The sequence below is a fragment of the Oreochromis niloticus genome, unplaced genomic scaffold (genome assembly GCF_001858045.2).
Source record: "Oreochromis niloticus isolate F11D_XX unplaced genomic scaffold, O_niloticus_UMD_NMBU tig00000235_pilon, whole genome shotgun sequence".
NCBI lineage: Eukaryota > Metazoa > Chordata > Actinopteri > Cichliformes > Cichlidae > Oreochromis > Oreochromis niloticus.
Window position 1 is genome coordinate 216,614 of NW_020327097.1, and position 18,115 is coordinate 234,728.

The 18,115-nt window shown below is 41.9% G+C and overlaps 1 protein-coding gene across 1 annotated transcript; it reads left to right on the forward strand.

The window, feature by feature from the left end:
• Positions 1-11,450: 11,450 nt before the first annotated feature.
• On the forward strand, positions 11,451-17,137 carry LOC112844473 (uncharacterized). The gene is made up of 6 exons (XM_025904181.1): positions 11,451-11,749; positions 14,839-15,171; positions 15,265-15,381; positions 15,708-15,971; positions 16,552-16,824; positions 16,998-17,137. Exons 1-6 carry the CDS (start codon positions 11,506-11,508, stop codon positions 17,135-17,137), a joined length of 1,371 nt encoding a protein of 456 aa, XP_025759966.1. The 5' UTR covers positions 11,451-11,505.
• Positions 17,138-18,115: the final 978 nt, after the last annotated feature.

Consider the following 18,115-nt stretch of genomic DNA (forward strand, 5'->3'; position numbering starts at 1 on the left):
AGTCGCAAAATCATCAAAAACAAGGCGTTTTCTAATACCCTCGTACGCAGTGTTGAGCCTTTCCCTTTTGATGGTGTCGTCAATCTGGCTAAAGAGACGCAGCAAAGCTCTCCAGTCGCAGCACTGTATAAAAAACATGTCCTTAAACCATGTAGTGCGCTCTTCTATGTTATTCTATAGTCTATGAATGTTATTTGTGACCATCTGTTGTGTTAAAACTAGTAGCCCCTGTCTCACTCTTAGTTCAACATTCCGAAATCCCGATTTTTAAATAAAATGATCTCATCAACCCGTGAAAGAAACCCCAGTAGATGCGTAAAAACTAGTTCAATTAAAACTAGTGGTTTGATTAAATGAAACGCTTGTGAACAAGCTGACATTACCCATTCAGAAGAAATTCCCACTTGTGCCGTTTTTAAAATAAAATGCATGCATCGCTGCAAGCTGAGATATTGTCAGAATTATAAATTAGTGTGATTAAAACACTATTACCAACACTTTTCACTAGATGTAAATAAAAAGCATCCCCTCTTTGTTAAGGTGCACTGTGAAGCAAAATGGCTTCCACTCCGCCCGCAAAACAAAGAATTGCTTTTAAGAACACGTATGTCTGCATAACTGAATGTGGAGATACACCAAAGTGATGAAAATAGTTTGGGACTCTGACCAGCAACATCCAGCAAGACCCAGACAGCGTTTTCTATCTCCCAGCTGGAGTTTTTTGTTTGTCTGTGACTGCAGAGTCAGAATTTTGTTGAGCTTCACACTTGCAGAGGTGAGTCAGTTTGCAGAGATCCCTCCCACCCTGGCTTTCATGTGCTAGATTTCTTATTTGAAACAGTAATATTTCACTGACTGCTGCTTATACCACAGGTTAATACACTCTACTGATGCCTGATGGGAGAATCATCACCTCTGCCAGCAAAGAAGCCTGGTGGATGTTTGTTTACAGTCTGATGATGCGACATCATGCTCTGCATCTTCAAACTTTGTGTCAATGGAAAATTGTACTTAGTAGTCAGTATAAGCTTTTAATGATATAAGTTTACATGTGATAGAATACTTGCTTTGAACTGATTGTTCTTTATAAAACGTGTTCTGATATTTTTATCTGAATCTTCCCACAGCGATAGTGAGAAGCTACACACACACACACACACACACACACACACACACAATTACATACACACATGCTCACGTATCAACATTGCACTGAACAAATGTTTTCATTCTTCTTGTGTATACATAAAGACAAGTGCAAGAACAGAGCGCGCACTTCACAGGGCCCCACTCGTTCTGTGAAAACAAGTCAAATCTGCAGCGTGTGTGTCTTCACTCTCTGACTCTCAGCTGAAGAAGTGTCTTTTAGAATAAATCTTGACAGTATATGATGTGAAGTTATATTTTTTCATATTGTGAATGCTCCTGCATAACAATGGGAGGTGTACTAACTTTGTCCTATTTAAAGGTTGCATAAAAATAGCATTTCAGGGCAGAATTAGGCTAGCTTGCCTCTCTGTGGTGAATACACAGTAAAGAACACAGTGTTGGACTGGTGCACAGCGACTGAGGTGTTCATCGTCAGAGTTGGGTTACATCAAGCGTTCCAGAGATTTAAGTTGATGCTGAAGGATGTTACACACTGTGTTATTTTACTGATCAGAACTTGCCATGTAGCCTATATACACATATAGCCCAAATGTGTTACATTTTTGCAAAAAGTCCTCAAAAACTGCACAGTGAAGAAAAAAAGTGACGTTGGCATGGAGAACATTATAGTTTGATGCAGGAGTAGAAGCTGAATCACACATTCATACATATGAAATGATGTCAGTGAGACAGTTTGAACTCTTGTTAGCAGCTGGGAGCAGATCTGAGGAAGCAGAGGAACCAGAGCAGCATCTGACTGTGTTTGAATAGGGAAGGTAAAATCAGGAAAGACATAAAATCTCTGCAAAATCAAACATGCGGATCATAAACGTACTGAATCAGTCAGGGCCCAGGTTTATGATGATGGCCTCTGGTGCTGTTGACCAACAGGGTGTTAATGGAAACTGAACAAAGGAAGAGACGAGGAAAGCTGTTCAGAGGCAGCAAGACAGAAGGAAGGACAGGACTGTGGAGGTGAGAGTAGAGACTTTAAACACAAGGACTGAGGCTGGTAAAGGAAGTGCACTCGCTGCAAAGATAGAAAGACAAGACTGAGACGGTGTGGACATGTGCACGGGAGGGACAGTGGATACACTGGACAAAGGATGTTGAAGACTGATCTTACAGGCAGGCAGAAAAGAGAGACCACAGGGAAAACTAACCATGCCATTAATCTGGCCTCATGATTCTGAACTTGAGCTGCATTAAATTCTCCTCTCATTTAGTCCCATTCATTTCATTGGTGTGTAAAATCCTGTATTTCCATCCTAAAGTTTAGTCCTTTGGTTCAGAAGTATCGTTTTCCTCTCAAGTCTAAAGTTGAACCATCTGAACTTCTGAATTCAGTCCCAGAGTTTGTTCTTTTTCAATCAACAAGAGAAAGTGAGTGAAGGTAGAGCCAAGGGTTAAACAGTCGAAGAGATAAAGAAGGTTGACAGGAGTAATGGGATGTTGAAAGCCAGGCTTTCACACGACTGAGCTTCCTTTCAGTCTCTTGAAAGGAGAAGAAAATCCCAGGCCTCATGTCACCAAGTGCTCACTCAGGGCGAGAGCAAGAAAGAAAATAGTCTGTAAAACACATCCATTAAATACAGGTGATCTACTTCTTTACTGTTTTCATGGCAAATTCGTTTTTTCTTTTCCCATTTTTATTCCCACTGAAGCTTCTGCTGTGAATTTATCATAAACAACAGAAGTAATGAAGGTTCACAGTCTCAGTAAAACATCATGCCAGTGTCACAGGATAAAACATCCACAGCAGCGTGATTTTTAATTCATTAAAAACAACCTAATGCTATGTCAGCTTCTATCTTTGCTTTACATTGTGTTAAAAAAACCTGATAAAACCAGAAAACCTAAAGTGACCCAAACACATGGTTATTACAGGAAACGCTGCAGTCCTTCCTCTCTGTGTTTGGCTTTATAAACTGATTTATTGTGAGCAACATGAATGTTACTGTGTCACTGTTTCACAGAATATCATCATCAAGATGTGGTGATAGCCAAATTGTCCAGCAGGTGTCACCGTGGAGACAGTTTCAGGTCGTTTCGAAGTCTTGATGCACTTCTACCAGCACTACTCCACAACTCTCGCGCTTTGTCTGCAGGGAAACAACACCAGGGCTGCTGCACAGAGGAGATGACAAATGAGTAAATTTAGAGGCAACAAAAGGAAAGCAGACTTACAGATGCGAGCTGGTTCACTAGCACGGTTAGAGAAGGAGGATGAAAGTCCTGGACCCAGCAGGCCTGAGTAAAGAAACAAACACAAAAACACTGCATATTCATACTGAGAGAGAAATGGCAGTGACACAGCAGGCCTGGAGGACCATGACACACATGTACAGGCGAAGGATTGTCTGCCGTTTCTTTGTATGTCACATGCAGGGAGGAAGAATACCTCACCTTTGCCCTAGAGGTCTTTGCTTTTGTGAGGACCCAAAGAGAACTGCCTATTGTCTGTGAAGGTTCTCAGTCATCCAGGTCATCGTAGTCAAAGGAGTTTGCAAAGAAAAGCGTCTGGACTTCTTTGAGTTGCTTGAAGACGTTTCACCTCTCATCCGAGAAGCTTCTTCAGTTCTAAGGTCAAATGGCCGAGAGTCCCAGATTTAAACCCAGTGGGAGTATCCCCCCAAGGAGGGACAAAGGACCCCCTGGTGATCCTCTAATCACATGCGCCAAGGTGTGAAAGTGGGTGTGGGACTGCCTATTGTGAACTGGTGGGAGGTTACACAAAGAAAGGGGTTCAGGTCCACTGTTGTCAGCAGTGAGGTAGCCTCACTCTGACAGCTGATCAAGTCCTTTCCCGATTCTCTTCTGTGATTGGCTGAGCTTCAGGCCTTCCCTCAGTGCATGTTTCAGTGTCAGGACTAAAGGTGGAGCTTTGTGTGTGTCAGGGTGAGGCCACAGCAGCCACCTCCAACCGGAGCGCTCAGGTGTGAAACTATAAGAAAACTGAACGTCCTCCTCTTTTTTCAGAAGTGATCCGTGCGCGTCTGGAGTTGTTTCCACTGATCTGGTTTAACAAAGTGTGAAGCTGAATTCTGAGCTGTGACAGTGTGAGCAGTGTGAGAGTGTCAGTAGATGATCAGCAGAGGAAAGTGAGAGCTGCTGTGAGCTGATGTCCTGAAGGGCTTTTAAAGACTCTCTGAGTTTGACAGGAACATGAAGATGTTTGTGGTGTTTGTGATCCTCCTGCACGGTAAGTACACCTTCCTCTCTCTGCTCTCATCATCATCTCTCTCTCTTTAATGTGTTGAAGTGCAGCAGGAGAAGATTTCCATCAAACACTGGATTCTGATTCAGATTCAACTAACAGTCCAAAGCAGCAACTTTCAAATCACTGGATTCTTCTTGGTGGCTTTCAGATGACCTCATGTTACAATCAGCTGCTGTGTGTTTTTGTGTTTGCTTCCTGTGTTTGTTGTACTGTCCTATTAATAAATCAGATTCCTGGAAATGTGCAAACTGTTAGTTTGTTTTGCTTAAGTTTTTACTTGTACTACGACTGCTGTGTGTTGTGAGTCAATGTTTCAAAAACAGCAGGTCACACGCAATGTTCCCTCTAAGCTCCGCACGTGCGCAATTGCGCACTGCTGGCACGGTCTCTGCGCACAGAAAATCTGCGTTGCGCACAAAAAAAATCTAACCTGAACTGAAATTAAAATTAATACTTCAACAATCCGGTTTTGCAGTGTTAGTCAGTAAGTGACTGGCTGCTCCTGTATGGGATTAGAATGATGCCACCTTATCCCATAGTTCAGCCAATAATGCGTATATACTAATGGTGCAACAGATCACGGTTGATCCGAAATCCGAACTGATCCCACTCCACGGTTCGGTACGCACATGATCCGAAGATTCGAAAAAGAAAAACAAAGTTTGCGTATGGTACGCGTGGTCAGTGTGTCAAGCGGTAGTTATGGTCAGCGCTAGCGGTCCAAGTAGCGGAGCAGAGGAGTTTGCAGCATTTAAGCAGCCCTTTACTGCCCAGTCTGACCGGGCTAAAGCTATTACCAAAGCTAATGATGTGTTTAGCTGCAGACGGGAGGCCGTCGTCTGTTGTGCAAAAGAAGGGGTTTAAACTGTGATGAACGTGCTTGAGCCACGCTATGACATCTTGTTGCGCGTCCTCTTCAGTGACAAGATCGTTCCAAGCATGTATGAGCAGGAGAAGTTTAAAGTTATGGCTGAACTGTCCCAGGCATCTTCTGTTGCTCAAACTACAAATGGGTGGAGCTCCAGGGCAACGGAAAGCCACGTGACCTTGACCGCTCGTTATATCACAGCGGAGTGGTAGATACAAAGCCCTGCACTGCCCTATTGATTACATGAGATTAGATGAAACTTTATTTATCCCTCGGGTGGGTTCAAACTGAAATTCAGTTTCCAGTAGCACAGCACCAACGGAAGTTGCAGAATGTGAGCAGAAATATACCATATATACACATTTATAAATACATAGAATACAAAAGGGATACATAGAATAAATGGGAATAAGAATACAAGGGAACGCCACATTTTAAGTATTGTGAGTCTATTACACCGTTGGATATTAACAAAAACTATTGCACTTGTTCCCCCCTCCTCTGTCCCCGTTTCCCCTCCAGCGAGGAGTTAAACAGTTTGATGGCGTGTGGGACAAAAGACTTTTTAAGTCTGCTGGTCCTTGACTTTGGGAGAAGCAACCTGTCACTGAACAGACTCCTCTGGTTATTTATGGCTGTGTGCAGTGGATGCAGAGGATGGTCCATAATGTCCATATTGCACCTTAATTTGTTTTTATTAAAGGGCGTGGAATGAGTCTTCAGTTAAATGTATTTTAATAGATAATAAATAAGTAAACGGCGAGTAGAATTTTTGTCTTTTTTTTTCTATTTTTGCTGATGCGAAAATTGATCCGATCCGTGATTTTAAAACCGTGATCCGATCCGAACCGTGAGATTTTTGATCCGTTGCACCACTAGTATATACGCGGCCAATCAACGTCATTGACGGGCTATGACAGCGTCCTTATGTGCCGACACGGGTGTTTTAACTGGCAAAGTGTTGACTTAATACCAGTTTTTAAATTATGTTGATAAGCCACGTAAAACCATAATAAAATGATAAAAAAAAAACCAGATTAAAAATATATGCAATGTTTGGTTTTCTTCCTGAATACTATCGTTGTTTATATTTACTGCGGGAAGAAACTGTAAAAACAGTGTTTTATAAGAAAAAAGGCTTGAAAGCCTGTGAGCAAAAACAACCCCCACCCCTCTCTCCCTTTCCTATTCGTCCAAAAAAGTACCATCTCGACCAATCAAAAAATGGTATGGCAACGTGGCATCTAGTTGTTAAGAAACGGGACGAAGTTTTAGGAGTGACGGCGGTGTTTAGAGATGTGAGCGATTTGAGACATTTAGCACAAATCTTGTGTAGTTTGTGTGTAGAGTAGTCAATAGTTTTGTTGTGTGTGTCAGAACAATGAGGTGACTGCTGAATGTTACAGGTGTTATAGGAGTGATACATCTCCTGTTGTCAGGCCTGCAGGTATCAGGCTGTTCTCCTTTATCTCATAGTGGACAGAAATTATTTTTTGGAGTGGCACAAATAATTTGTGTGGCATCAGATTTGATGCAGAACAGCTGATTGTTCTGTAAATAGTTTGAAATGTTTATTTAAAAACGCCTTGGCTGCATTAAAAAATAGATGCAAAAAAGTTTGTTGTTTGCCAAACTGAGTTACTTTTTTGAAGAAGTAACTATATAATTAATTGCCCAACATTTGTCATTATATCCTGCATTTTGCAGACAGAGAGTTACAGGACTCTCCCAGACCACAGACTCATAATATAAGTCAGAGCTTTCTGAAAAAAAAATTTAAAAAAAGAAAGTTGTGTTTTCAAAATTGGAGTTCAAGTTATTTTTACTTCCAATAGTGTTAACATACTACACAGGTCATTGACTAGATTTTTTTTAATTTTCATTGTAAATGGGCTAAAGCAGTTAATTAAAGTAGTCTAACATAAATGTAAATGCTGTAATTTGATTATTTTAATAAACCATGTAACTTGGATGGATTAGATGCCGGCGTGACCACAGTGCACACGTCTGATGTTGCTCACAGTGGTCCAAGGGATCGCTCAGGGAGTTTGTGTGTTTGCTCAGACACGTGAAAAATCAGAGGGAACATTGGTCACACGACCCACTGCTTTTCATGACCCAGGACTGTGACACTAAGGCAACATTTTTACAGCTTGATATTTATTGGTTCTCTTTTATTTTACACTAAACAACGCAAAAAATAGCAGCAAGTAATACAGACGTTTGTGATTGAATGTAAACTCAGTGCTGCTGTCATGCATTCAGATATACAGGGAGTGCAGAATTATTAGGCAAATGAGTATTTTGTCCTCATCATCCTCTTCATGCATGTTGTCTTACTCCAAGCTGTATAGGCTCGAAAGCCTACTACCAATTAAGCATATTAGGTGATGTGCATCTCTGTAATGAGAAGGGGTGTGGTCTAATGACATCAACACCCTATATCAGGTGTGCATAATTATTAGGCAACTTCCTTTCCTTTGGCAAAATGGGTCAAAAGAAGGACTTGACAGGCTCAGAAAAGTCAAAAATAGTGAGATATCTTGCAGAGGGATGCAGCAGTCTTAAAATTGCAAAGCTTCTGAAGCGTGATCATCGAACAATCAAGCGTTTCATTCAAAATAGTCAACAGGGTCGCAAGAAGCGTGTGGAAAAACCAAGGCGCAAAATAACTGCCCATGAACTGAGAAAAGTCAAGCGTGCAGCTGCCAAGATGCCACTTGCCACCAGTTTGGCCATATTTCAGAGCTGCAACATCACTGGAGTGCCCAAAAGCACAAGGTGTGCAATACTCAGAGACATGGCCAAGGTAAGAAAGGCTGAAAGACGACCACCACTGAACAAGACACACAAGCTGAAACGTCAAGACTGGGCCAAGAAATATCTCAAGACTGATTTTTCTAAGGTTTTATGGACTGATGAAATGAGAGTGAGTCTTGATGGGCCAGATGGATGGGCCCGTGGCTGGATTGGTAAAGGGCAGAGAGCTCCAGTTCGACTCAGACGCCAGCAAGGTGGAGGTGGAGTACTGATTTGGGCTGGTATCATCAAAGATGAGCTTGTGGGGCCTTTTCGGGTTGAGGATGGAGTCAAGCTCAACTCCCAGTCCTACTGCCAGTTTCTGGAAGACACCTTCTTCAAGCAGCGGTACAGGAAGAAGTCTGCATCCTTCAAGAAAAACATGATTTTCATGCAGGACAATGCTCCATCACACGCGTCCAAGTACTCCACAGCGTGGCTGGCAAGAAAGGGTATAAAAGAAGAAAAACTAATGACATGGCCTCCTTGTTCACCTGATCTGAACCCCATTGAGAACCTGTGGTCCATCATCAAATGTGAGATTTACAAGGAGGGAAAACAGTACACCTCTCTGAACGGTGTCTGGGAGGCTGTGGTTGCCGCTGCACGCAATGTTGATGGTGAACAGATCAAAACACTGACAGAATCCATGGATGGCAGGCTTTTGAGTGTCCTTGCAAAGAAAGGTGGCTATATTGGTCACTGATTTGTTTTTGTTTTGTTTTTGAATGTCAGAAATGTATATTTGTGAATGTGGAGATGTTATATTGGTTTCACTGGTAAAAATAAATAATTGAAATGGGTATATATTTGTTTTTTGTTAAGTTGCCTAATAATTATGCACAGTAATAGTCACCTGCACACACAGATATCCCCCTAAAATAGCTAAAACTAAAAACAAACTAAAAACTACTTCCAAAAACATTCAGCTTTGATATTAATGAGTTTTTTGGGTTTATTGAGAACATGGTTGTCGTTCAATAATAAAATTATTCCTCAAAAATACAACTTGCCTAATAATTCTGCACTCCCTGTATAACTGAAGAAAATAATAATTACAAAACAGCTAAGTGTGGAAAATTTAATTATCAAACAAGTATATTTTGAATGTATATTGAATCCTGTTCTAAAGCATAAACTAGCATTAGAAAATGTCTCAGTACATTTCTGTATGTCACACACAAAAGAAAAAAAATCAGGGAATGCAGGTTTTAAAACAAAGCAAGTCTGCCATACACCTGCTGGACTAACACCAGGGTTGGGAAGGTTACTTTTAAAATGTATTCCACTACAGAATACTGAATACATGCCCCAAAATGTATTCTGTAATGTATTCCATTACGTTACTCAATGAGAGTAACGCATTCTGAATACTTTGGATTACTTAATATATTATCGTGCTGTTTACAACTACGTGAATGTACTATTGCTGTGATTTATTACTGTTACTGAAGGTCAGCGGCTCCGAACCGTAGTAAAGGGACCTCTGACTAATACCTCGGGTTAGTGTCGGGCTGGTAGCCGAAAACTAGCTTTACTTTGTTGTGTGGGTCAACTTTGCTTGCGGGAGACAGAGAGAGGCGTTGAAAGGCTGCTCCAACGGAACTTATTGTTTCGGAGGAAAACACGAACACAGTGTACAGTTGAGTCTTAATAGCTTACTTACAAATGGGCTCGTCAGGCACTCTTCTTGGCTGCTGTGGTTATTATTATATTTACATGCTTCCAGCTCCCGTTTTTGCTCCGTGACAGCTCAGACTTTTCCTTTCTCTCCCTCCCTCGCTCACAGACACATAACGGGTATGGCAGTCCATTCTCCCTGCAGCACGGACTACACTGCCCATCAGGCTACATTCTTTAGAGCTATGCCTGTAGCATTCTGTCTATTAGCTTAGCACAACAACAACAACAAAAAGGCGCTCTCTCACCCAGGAAACACGCAGAGAGAGAGCGTCACCCTGTAACCATGGCAACCGTAACGCTGCCGCCTGGGACAACAGAACATAGCTGTCAAACAAACCCAAACAGTCCTGACCCGCGACAATATGAAACAGGGAAGTACCGCCGTGTAATCCATTTATTTCAACAAAGTAACTGTATTCTGAATACCACCTTTTTTTTATTCCGTTACTCCCCAACACTGACTAACACCATATAATCTGCAATACCTGTTAATCTGAAACACCAGCAGTTCTTAGCAGCACATTTGAATTAAGAGACACACTATCAATTTGGGATAAACAATTGGCAATGCCGACAGTGTAGAAGGCCGCTGAGAGGCTAAATTGAGCTCTTATGGTGACACATTCACAGCAGTGGACATGAATGGCAGAAAACATCACTTTGAAATCAGTCCGTGAAGAAAGAGTGATGAAAATAGAACCCAAAGAGATAGTCAATACAAAATATCTAAGCCTCACTCACCTGCCACCTGTGGAGTAACCAGGGAAGTAAGGTGAAACCACATCCATCGTAACAATTACCGGAAAACGAGACCATTCTCCACTCAGTTCATACACTTTTGCAGTGTTCTGCCCAGGAAATACTCAGACCTCTACATTGGAGAGGCTGGACAGCCACTTCATAATGCCATAACACATGGCACTAAATAGAAAAACCACCTCCACAGAACAAGACCGGTTTGAAAGAGGACTGAAAGAAGCCATCTATGTCCATTGTGAATGACCATCCTTGAACAGAGGGGGTGCCAAATGACACCCAGATGTCCAGTTGTGATTTTCTTTTGTTGGTAAAACCTTTGAAATGATTATCAAACCCATTTTCACACAGCAGTAATGGCAGAAACTGTTTCAGTAGTGGAAAAGCTAAATATCTCGTTCTACCGCTTAGAACAAATCCACACAGCAATGACCTGGTAGAAGCCCATGGCACTATTGTTATTTCACAAGTAGTGGTATTAATAGTGGTTTTTGGAACCAGAAGAGACTAAATCAAAACATTGAGTGTTTGCCTTGATCTGGTGTCTTGAAATGTTAGAGTGTTTAACACAAAAATACTTGTGCTGCTTGCAGTAAAATCAAAAAGTGCCCAAAGAATTGGCAAGCTTTTTGCATTGAAATGTTAGCCCATAGGTGGAATGTAATTGTATCAATTCGTCAGAAGAAAGAAGAAGACGTGTTTGTGTAACATACATACATAGTTTTTGCATCTTGGGTAGGTGATTGTATTACTGACTCTAAAGATTAAAAGCTTTTTTAATTTACTTCAGTGTCTTTGATTAAATTTGATTAGATTTTTTTCTCTGTTTGTTGAACAGAAATGATGCTACTTGTATTCCATCATGTTAACATTGAGTCAAACCCACAACATGTATTTGACTTGAGTTTCTCTTTGCGTATCCTCAGTTTCCCAGCATGCTCTGGCTGTGGTGGTGGAGGTGAATGAGGGGGAAAGGTCTGTCCAGCTGCCCTGTCTGTTCTCAGGTTTTATACCTGAGGACTCCACATTGATGTGGAATCGCAGTGACCTGGATCCCAAATCTGTACACCTACGACGAGAAGGAGGAGACGATGTTAGAGGACAAAACCAGTGTTACAGCAGGCGCACATCAATGAATCGTTACGCTTTCATTACAGAAGACTTCAGCCTCACTCTGAGGAAACCCACAAAGACTGACAGCGGAAACTACACCTGCTCCATCAGTGCTGGAGGAGAAGAACGGAGACTTAGAGACATCCAGCTGCAGGTCAAAGGTCAGCAATAAATTCGAATACCAGTTGCAATTCAATTCAATTCAATTTTATTTATATAGCGCCAAATCACAACAAAAGTCGCCTCAAGGCGCTTTATATTGTACAGTAGATCGCACAATAATAAATACAGAGAAAACCCCAACAATCGTATCATATGACCCCCTATGAGCAAGCACTTTGGTGACAGTGGGAAGGAAAAACTCCCTTTTAACAGGAAGAAACCTCTGGCAGAACCAGGCTCATGGAGGGGCGGGGCCATCTGCTGCGACCAGTTGGGGTGAAAGAAGGAAAACAGGATAAAGACATGCTGTGGAAGAGAGACAGAGATTAATAACAGATATGATTCGATGCAGAGAGGTCTATTAACACATAGTGAGTGAGAAAGGTGACTGGAAAGGAAAAACTCAATGCATCATGGGAATCCCCGGCAGCCTACGTCTATTGCAGCATAACTAAGGGAGGATTCAGGGTCACCTGGTCCAGACCTAACTATATGCTTTAGCAAAAAGGAAAGTTTTAAGCCTAATCTTGAAAGTAGAGATAGTGTCTGTCTCCTGAATCCAAACTGGAAGCTGGTTCCACAGAAGACAGGCCTGAAAACTGAAGGCTCTCCCTCCCATTCTACTTTTAAATACTCTAGGAACAACAAGTAGGCCTGCAGAGCGAGAGCGAAGTGCTCTAATAGGGTGATATGGTACCACGAGGTCATTAAGATAAGATGGGGCCTGAGTATTTAAGACCTTGTAAGTGAGGAGCAGGATTTTGAATTCAATTCTGGATTTAACAGGAAGCCAATGAAGGGAAGCCAAAACAGGAGAAATATGCTCTCTCTTTCTAGTCCCTGTCAGTACTGTTGCTGCAGCATTTTGGATTAGCTGAAGACTTTTCAGTGAAGTTTTAGGACATCCTGATAATAATGAATTACAGTAGTCCAGCCTGGAAGTAATGAAGGCATGAACTAGTTTTTCAGCATCACTCTGAGACAGGATATTTCTAATTTTAGAGATGTTGCGCAAATGGAAGAAAGCAGTCTTACATATTTGTTTAATATGTGCGCTGAAGGACATGTCCTGGTCAAAAATGACTCCAAGGTTCCTCACAGCATTACTGGAGGCCAAGGTAATGCCATCCAGAGTAAGAATCTGGTTAGATGCCATATTTCTAAGATTTTCAGGGCCAAGTACAATAACCTCAGTTTTATCTGAATTAAGAAGCAGAAAGTTAGCGGCCATCCAGGTCTTTATGTCTTTAAGACATTCCTGCAGTTTAACTAATTGGTGTGTGTTACCTGGCTTCATGGATAGATAGAGCTGCGTGTCATCTGCATAGCAGTGAAAATTTATGCTATGTCTTCTAATGATGCTGCCTAGGGGAAGCATGTATAATGTAAACAGAATTGGTCCTAGCACTGAACCCTGAGGAACACCATAATTGACCTTAGTGGGTGAAGAGGACTCTTCATTTACTTAAACAAATTGGAGTCTATTAGATAGATATGACACAAACCACTGCAGTGCAGTACCTGTAATACCTACAGCATGTTCCAATCGCTCTAATAGGATATTATGATCAACAGTATCGAACGCTGCACTGAGGTCTAGCAGGACAAGCACAGAGATGAGTCCACTGTCAGAGGCCATAAGAAGATCATTTGTAACCTTCACTAAAGCTGTTTCTGTGCTGTGATGAGCTCTGAAACCTGACTGAAACTCTTCAAATAAGCCATTCCTCTGCAGATGATCTGTTAGCTGTTTGACAACTACTCTTTCAAGGATTTTTGATATGAAAGGAAGGTTGGAGATTGGCCTATAATTAGCTAAGACAGCTGGGTCTAGAGATGCTTTTTGAGTAAAGGTTTAACTACAGCCAGCTTGAAGGCCTGTGGTACATAGCCGATTATTAGAGATAGGTTGATCATATTTAAGATTGAAGAATTAATTAATGGCAGGACTTCTTTGAGCAGTTTTGTAGGAATGGGGTCTAAAAGACACGTTGATGGTTTGGAGGAAGTAATTATTGAAGTTAACTCAGAAAGATCAATTGGAGAAAAAGAGTCTAACTTAACATCAATGGTACTAAAAGTAGCTGTAGATAATATTACATCTGTGTGATGATTATTGGTAATTTTTTCTCTAATGATAAAAATTTTATTTGTGAAGAAGTTCATGAAGTCATTACTAGTTAACGTTAAAGGGATTGTTGGCTCAGTAGAGCTCTGACTTTTTGTCAGCCTGGCTACAGTGCTGAAGAGAAACCTGGGGTTGTTCTTATTTTCTTCAATCAGTGACGAATAGTAAGATGTTCTGGCTTTGCGGAGGGCTTTCTTATAAAGCAGCAAACTATTTCTCCAGGCTAAATGATGATCCTCTAAATTTGTGACACGCCATTTCCTCTCCAGCTTACGAGTTATCTGCTTTAGGCTACGTGTTTGAGAATTATACCACGGAGTCAGGTACTTCGGATTTGAGACCTTAGTTTTCACAGGAGCTACAGTATCCAGAGTCGTACGTTGTGAGGAGGTAAAATTACAGGTCATATGTCAGTACTGTAGCCAAAGGTCAGAGGTCAAACTGATGCACTAACTATGATGCACTAACTGATGTTTCATCAGTACTGAAGGTAGCAGGAACCTTTAGCACAGACCTAACCTAAGTGGAGAGAGACAAACATGAACAACCAAGCAGAAGAAAATATGATCGTACAAATTAGCATTTAGGTTCTTCAGATTCTGCTCAGAAGTCTATGTGTCCATGTCAGTTAGGGTGGGGGGGGGGGGGGGGGGGGGGGGGGAATATACATTTGCAAAAACTAGCTGACTTTTTATTCGTTGCTAAAATCAAAACATTCAAAATGGTTTTTGTTTTTTTTGGGGAACTTGATCAGAATCAGAGTTTTTATGCTAACCTGTTTATTTACTATTAAAAAAATACTATTAAAAACAAACAACCCCCCCCCCCCCCCCCCCCCCTAGAGAATACATTATTAACGGTTCTTGGACAGAGTCAGCGGTCAGGAATGTAAATACTCATTCATGCTCTAGTTACCAGAAGGATTACTAGTGTTAATACAGTCATTTCTTTTCCCCTCAGATGAGCAGAAAATGGTGACGGTGAGGGAAGGGTCAAAGTCTGTCATCCTGCCCTGCAGCACAAAACCTAACGTGTCTGAAGACACCACAGTGGAGTGGACTCGCTCTGACCTCGGACTCATAATGGTGGATGCTTATCCAAACAGAAACGATGACCCTATGACTCAGGACGACCTTTACACAAACAGAACAAAGATGAATGAAGACCTGCTGAGAACTGGAGACCTCAGTCTGACCTTAAAAAAACCCACAGAGAGAGACAGTGGGGGATACATCTGCACCATCCACAAGGACAAAGACATCCTGAGACAAAAAGTAGTGCTGCAGGTCAAAGGTTATTGCTGTAGATACAAGTCAGAGGTTAGTGCTGCAGATACAGATCAGAGATCAGAAGTCATATTTATTTTCATATAAAATGTCTCCACAGAACCATTTGCATCTTGGGCCCACGTTCTAGCGGTTATCGCAGGTTTCCTGGTTCTCCTGTTGCTTCTTGTGGTTTCTGGAGGTCTTTTATATTATTTTCGTCACTATTTCATGTCAGGTGAGTCCCTCGCACTGCTCTACCCATAATTTCGATGGTGATTTGACTGTGTTCACATGAGATCTTCATGGTTTCTGTGCTGATGTGTGTGAGACATGGCCGAGTGTGGAGGCTCAGTCTGTCTGTTCTTCTGTTCTTCATCCAAAATGTCTGCAGCACTTTACAGGCCGCTGCAGACTAGTTACCAAAGAACGAGTCAGGAACAGCTCAGGAACAAACTGAGACACAATCTGACTGAGACTAGAAGACAAGGAGGGGACAGGGAGGTCATGTGACAATCACAGCTGCTGCTGATGTCATCTTGTTGTCCTTTGTTGTCCTCTCAGTTTACATAGTGGAGGTGGATTCAGGGGTGGAGTCTGTCCTGCTGCCCTGCAAAGCTATAGTCAGATTCCTCGAAAACCCTAGAGTGGAGTGGAAGGACAGAGACGACAGGACAGTCCATGTGTATGAGAATGGATGTGACCAGCATGAACAACAGCATCGGTTTTACAGAGGACGAACAGAGATGAACAGAAACCCGCTGGAATTTAGAGACCTCAGTCTGACCCTGAAACATCCCACAGATGACGACAACTCCACCTACACCTGCACCATCTACAGCAGGGAGGGAAAAACCCTGAAGAAGAAACAAGTGGAGCTCCGTGTCAGAGGTCTGACTATAGTTTCATGCAATAAACAGATTTTGCAATTGACACTATTTTCTCTCCATACTTCAGACTCTTGACCAGTTCAGGTTCTAAGTGGTTTAGCAAGGTAGAGCTTATTGATCAGCAGTAGACCAGATCAGATAACTCATCATAAAACTGAAGGATCGTTTCTAAGCTCAATTATTAAATGGCTCATAAAGGGACTAGACCTGAAAGGAAGTCATTAGAAATAAATAAAACAAATACTGTGCTGATTCCTACAGTAATCTTTATATGTCTAAGTGCTTTGCTTTGACTCTTAAATAAAACAGCAGAATACTTTAAGAGAGAGCTCTGCTGCTGATTGGACAGAAATCAAATAAAACACTGTTTGTGTCCAGTGGAGAAATGAGACATGTTTCAGACTGGAACCAGTCAAACATTTTGACAAGATTTTATTGCAAAGATATAATTTTATCTAATCAAAACAAGCTTAGTGCTTCTGTCTGCACAGCTCATGTTGTGTTTTTGTTCCTCTCAGTCCCCCAGGTGGATGTGGATTCTGGGGAGGCGTCTATCCTCCTGCCCTGCAAAACTACACAAAACCTGCCTAGAAATGCTAAAATAGAGTGGTGGGACAGATTCAACAGGAAGGTCCACATGTATGAGAATGGATCTGACCAGCTTGAAGATCAGGGCAACCGTTACAGAGACCGAACACAGATAAATGAAGACCTGCTGGAAACTGGAGACCTCAGTCTGACCCTGAAATACCCCACAGACTGGGACGCAGACATCTACACCTGCACCGTCTGCAACAGGGAGGGGAAAAAAATCCTGATGAAACAAGTGGAGCTGAAAGTCAGAGGTCAGTGCTGCTGCTGGGTGTGTCAGCTGAAGTGAAAAGCTGTGAAGCAGTACTAAAGCTGCTTTGACTTTCTAGATCTGTCCTTTTACTTTCTGCTCTGATCTGCTTCTGTCATTTAGCTTTCTCTTTCATTTCTGAAACCTACTGGTGTCTGTACAACTCATGTTGTGTTTGCTGTCCCTTCAGTCTGCGAGGTGGAGGTGGAGGAAGGGGCGGAGTCTGTCCAACTGCCATACAAAACCACAGAAAACCCGCCTGAAGATGCTAAAGTGGTGTGGTGGGACATTGATGACAGGAAGGTCCACGTGTTTAACAACGGCTCTCATCAGTCTGGAGAACAGCACCAGGTTTACAGAGACCGAACAGAGATGAATGAAGACCTGCTGAGAACTGGAGACCTCAGTCTGACCCTGAAACAGCCCACAGTGAGAGACAGTGGAGGATACAGATGTAGAGTCTACGGGGAGATCAAGAGATACAAAAGAGTGCTGCTCAGAGTCAAAGGTTTGTGTGTGTGTGTGTGTGCGCGCGTGTGTGCGTGTATGTGTGTCTCTGACTGTCTTGTGTCTCCTCTGCAGGGAGAGATCAGGTCCAGGATCAACCAGGACAACCAGAAGCAGCTCCACTGATCTGACTCCTCTGATGGCTGATCAATCAGTTTGATCTGTGTGTTCTCTGATTATTGATCAGTGATGTCAGAGTGGAGTTGTGGTGGATTTTTGTGTGATATGTATAACTATGTAACTATATACACTATATATCTATGTGCACTGAACATATATATTTTAACTTTCATGTAGAGTCTTAACCACAAGACATGTTGCTTCACCGAGGTTTATTAGGTAGGAACAGTAACAGGGCAGTTAATGTAAGGGGAGAGTTCTCCTGAATAATTTACTCTCTGGTAACTAACCTTCCCTAATACACGCTCAACGTCTTTCATGCAGCACAACCAAAACAGTAACATTGTAACAGAGATCCTGAACACATCACAATAAAATATCATACAATATAATCACACACACACACACGCGCACACACACACACACACACATATTTTAAACCCACACTGAAGTGTTTTTATATATGAGAAAGCATGTAACCTATGTAGTTATAAGATTATATGTTATAAGATTGTTCCACTTGCTGTATAAGATTTAATAATTAGGATTAATGTGTGACCTTTGACCGTGTCATGACCTATTGTGATAAGCCAGAGCAAGGGGTAGTCAGAGTC

Coding starts and splice junctions, on each gene's coding strand:
- LOC112844473 (XM_025904181.1), top strand. CDS start 11,506: ATGTGGAATCGCAGTGACCTGGATCCCAAATCTGTACACCTACGACGA. Junction 11,750..14,838: donor CATCCAGCTGCAGGTCAAAG/GTCAGCAATAAA, acceptor TTTTCCCCTCAG/ATGAGCAGAAAATGGTGACG. Junction 15,172..15,264: donor AGTAGTGCTGCAGGTCAAAG/GTTATTGCTGTA, acceptor ATGTCTCCACAG/AACCATTTGCATCTTGGGCC.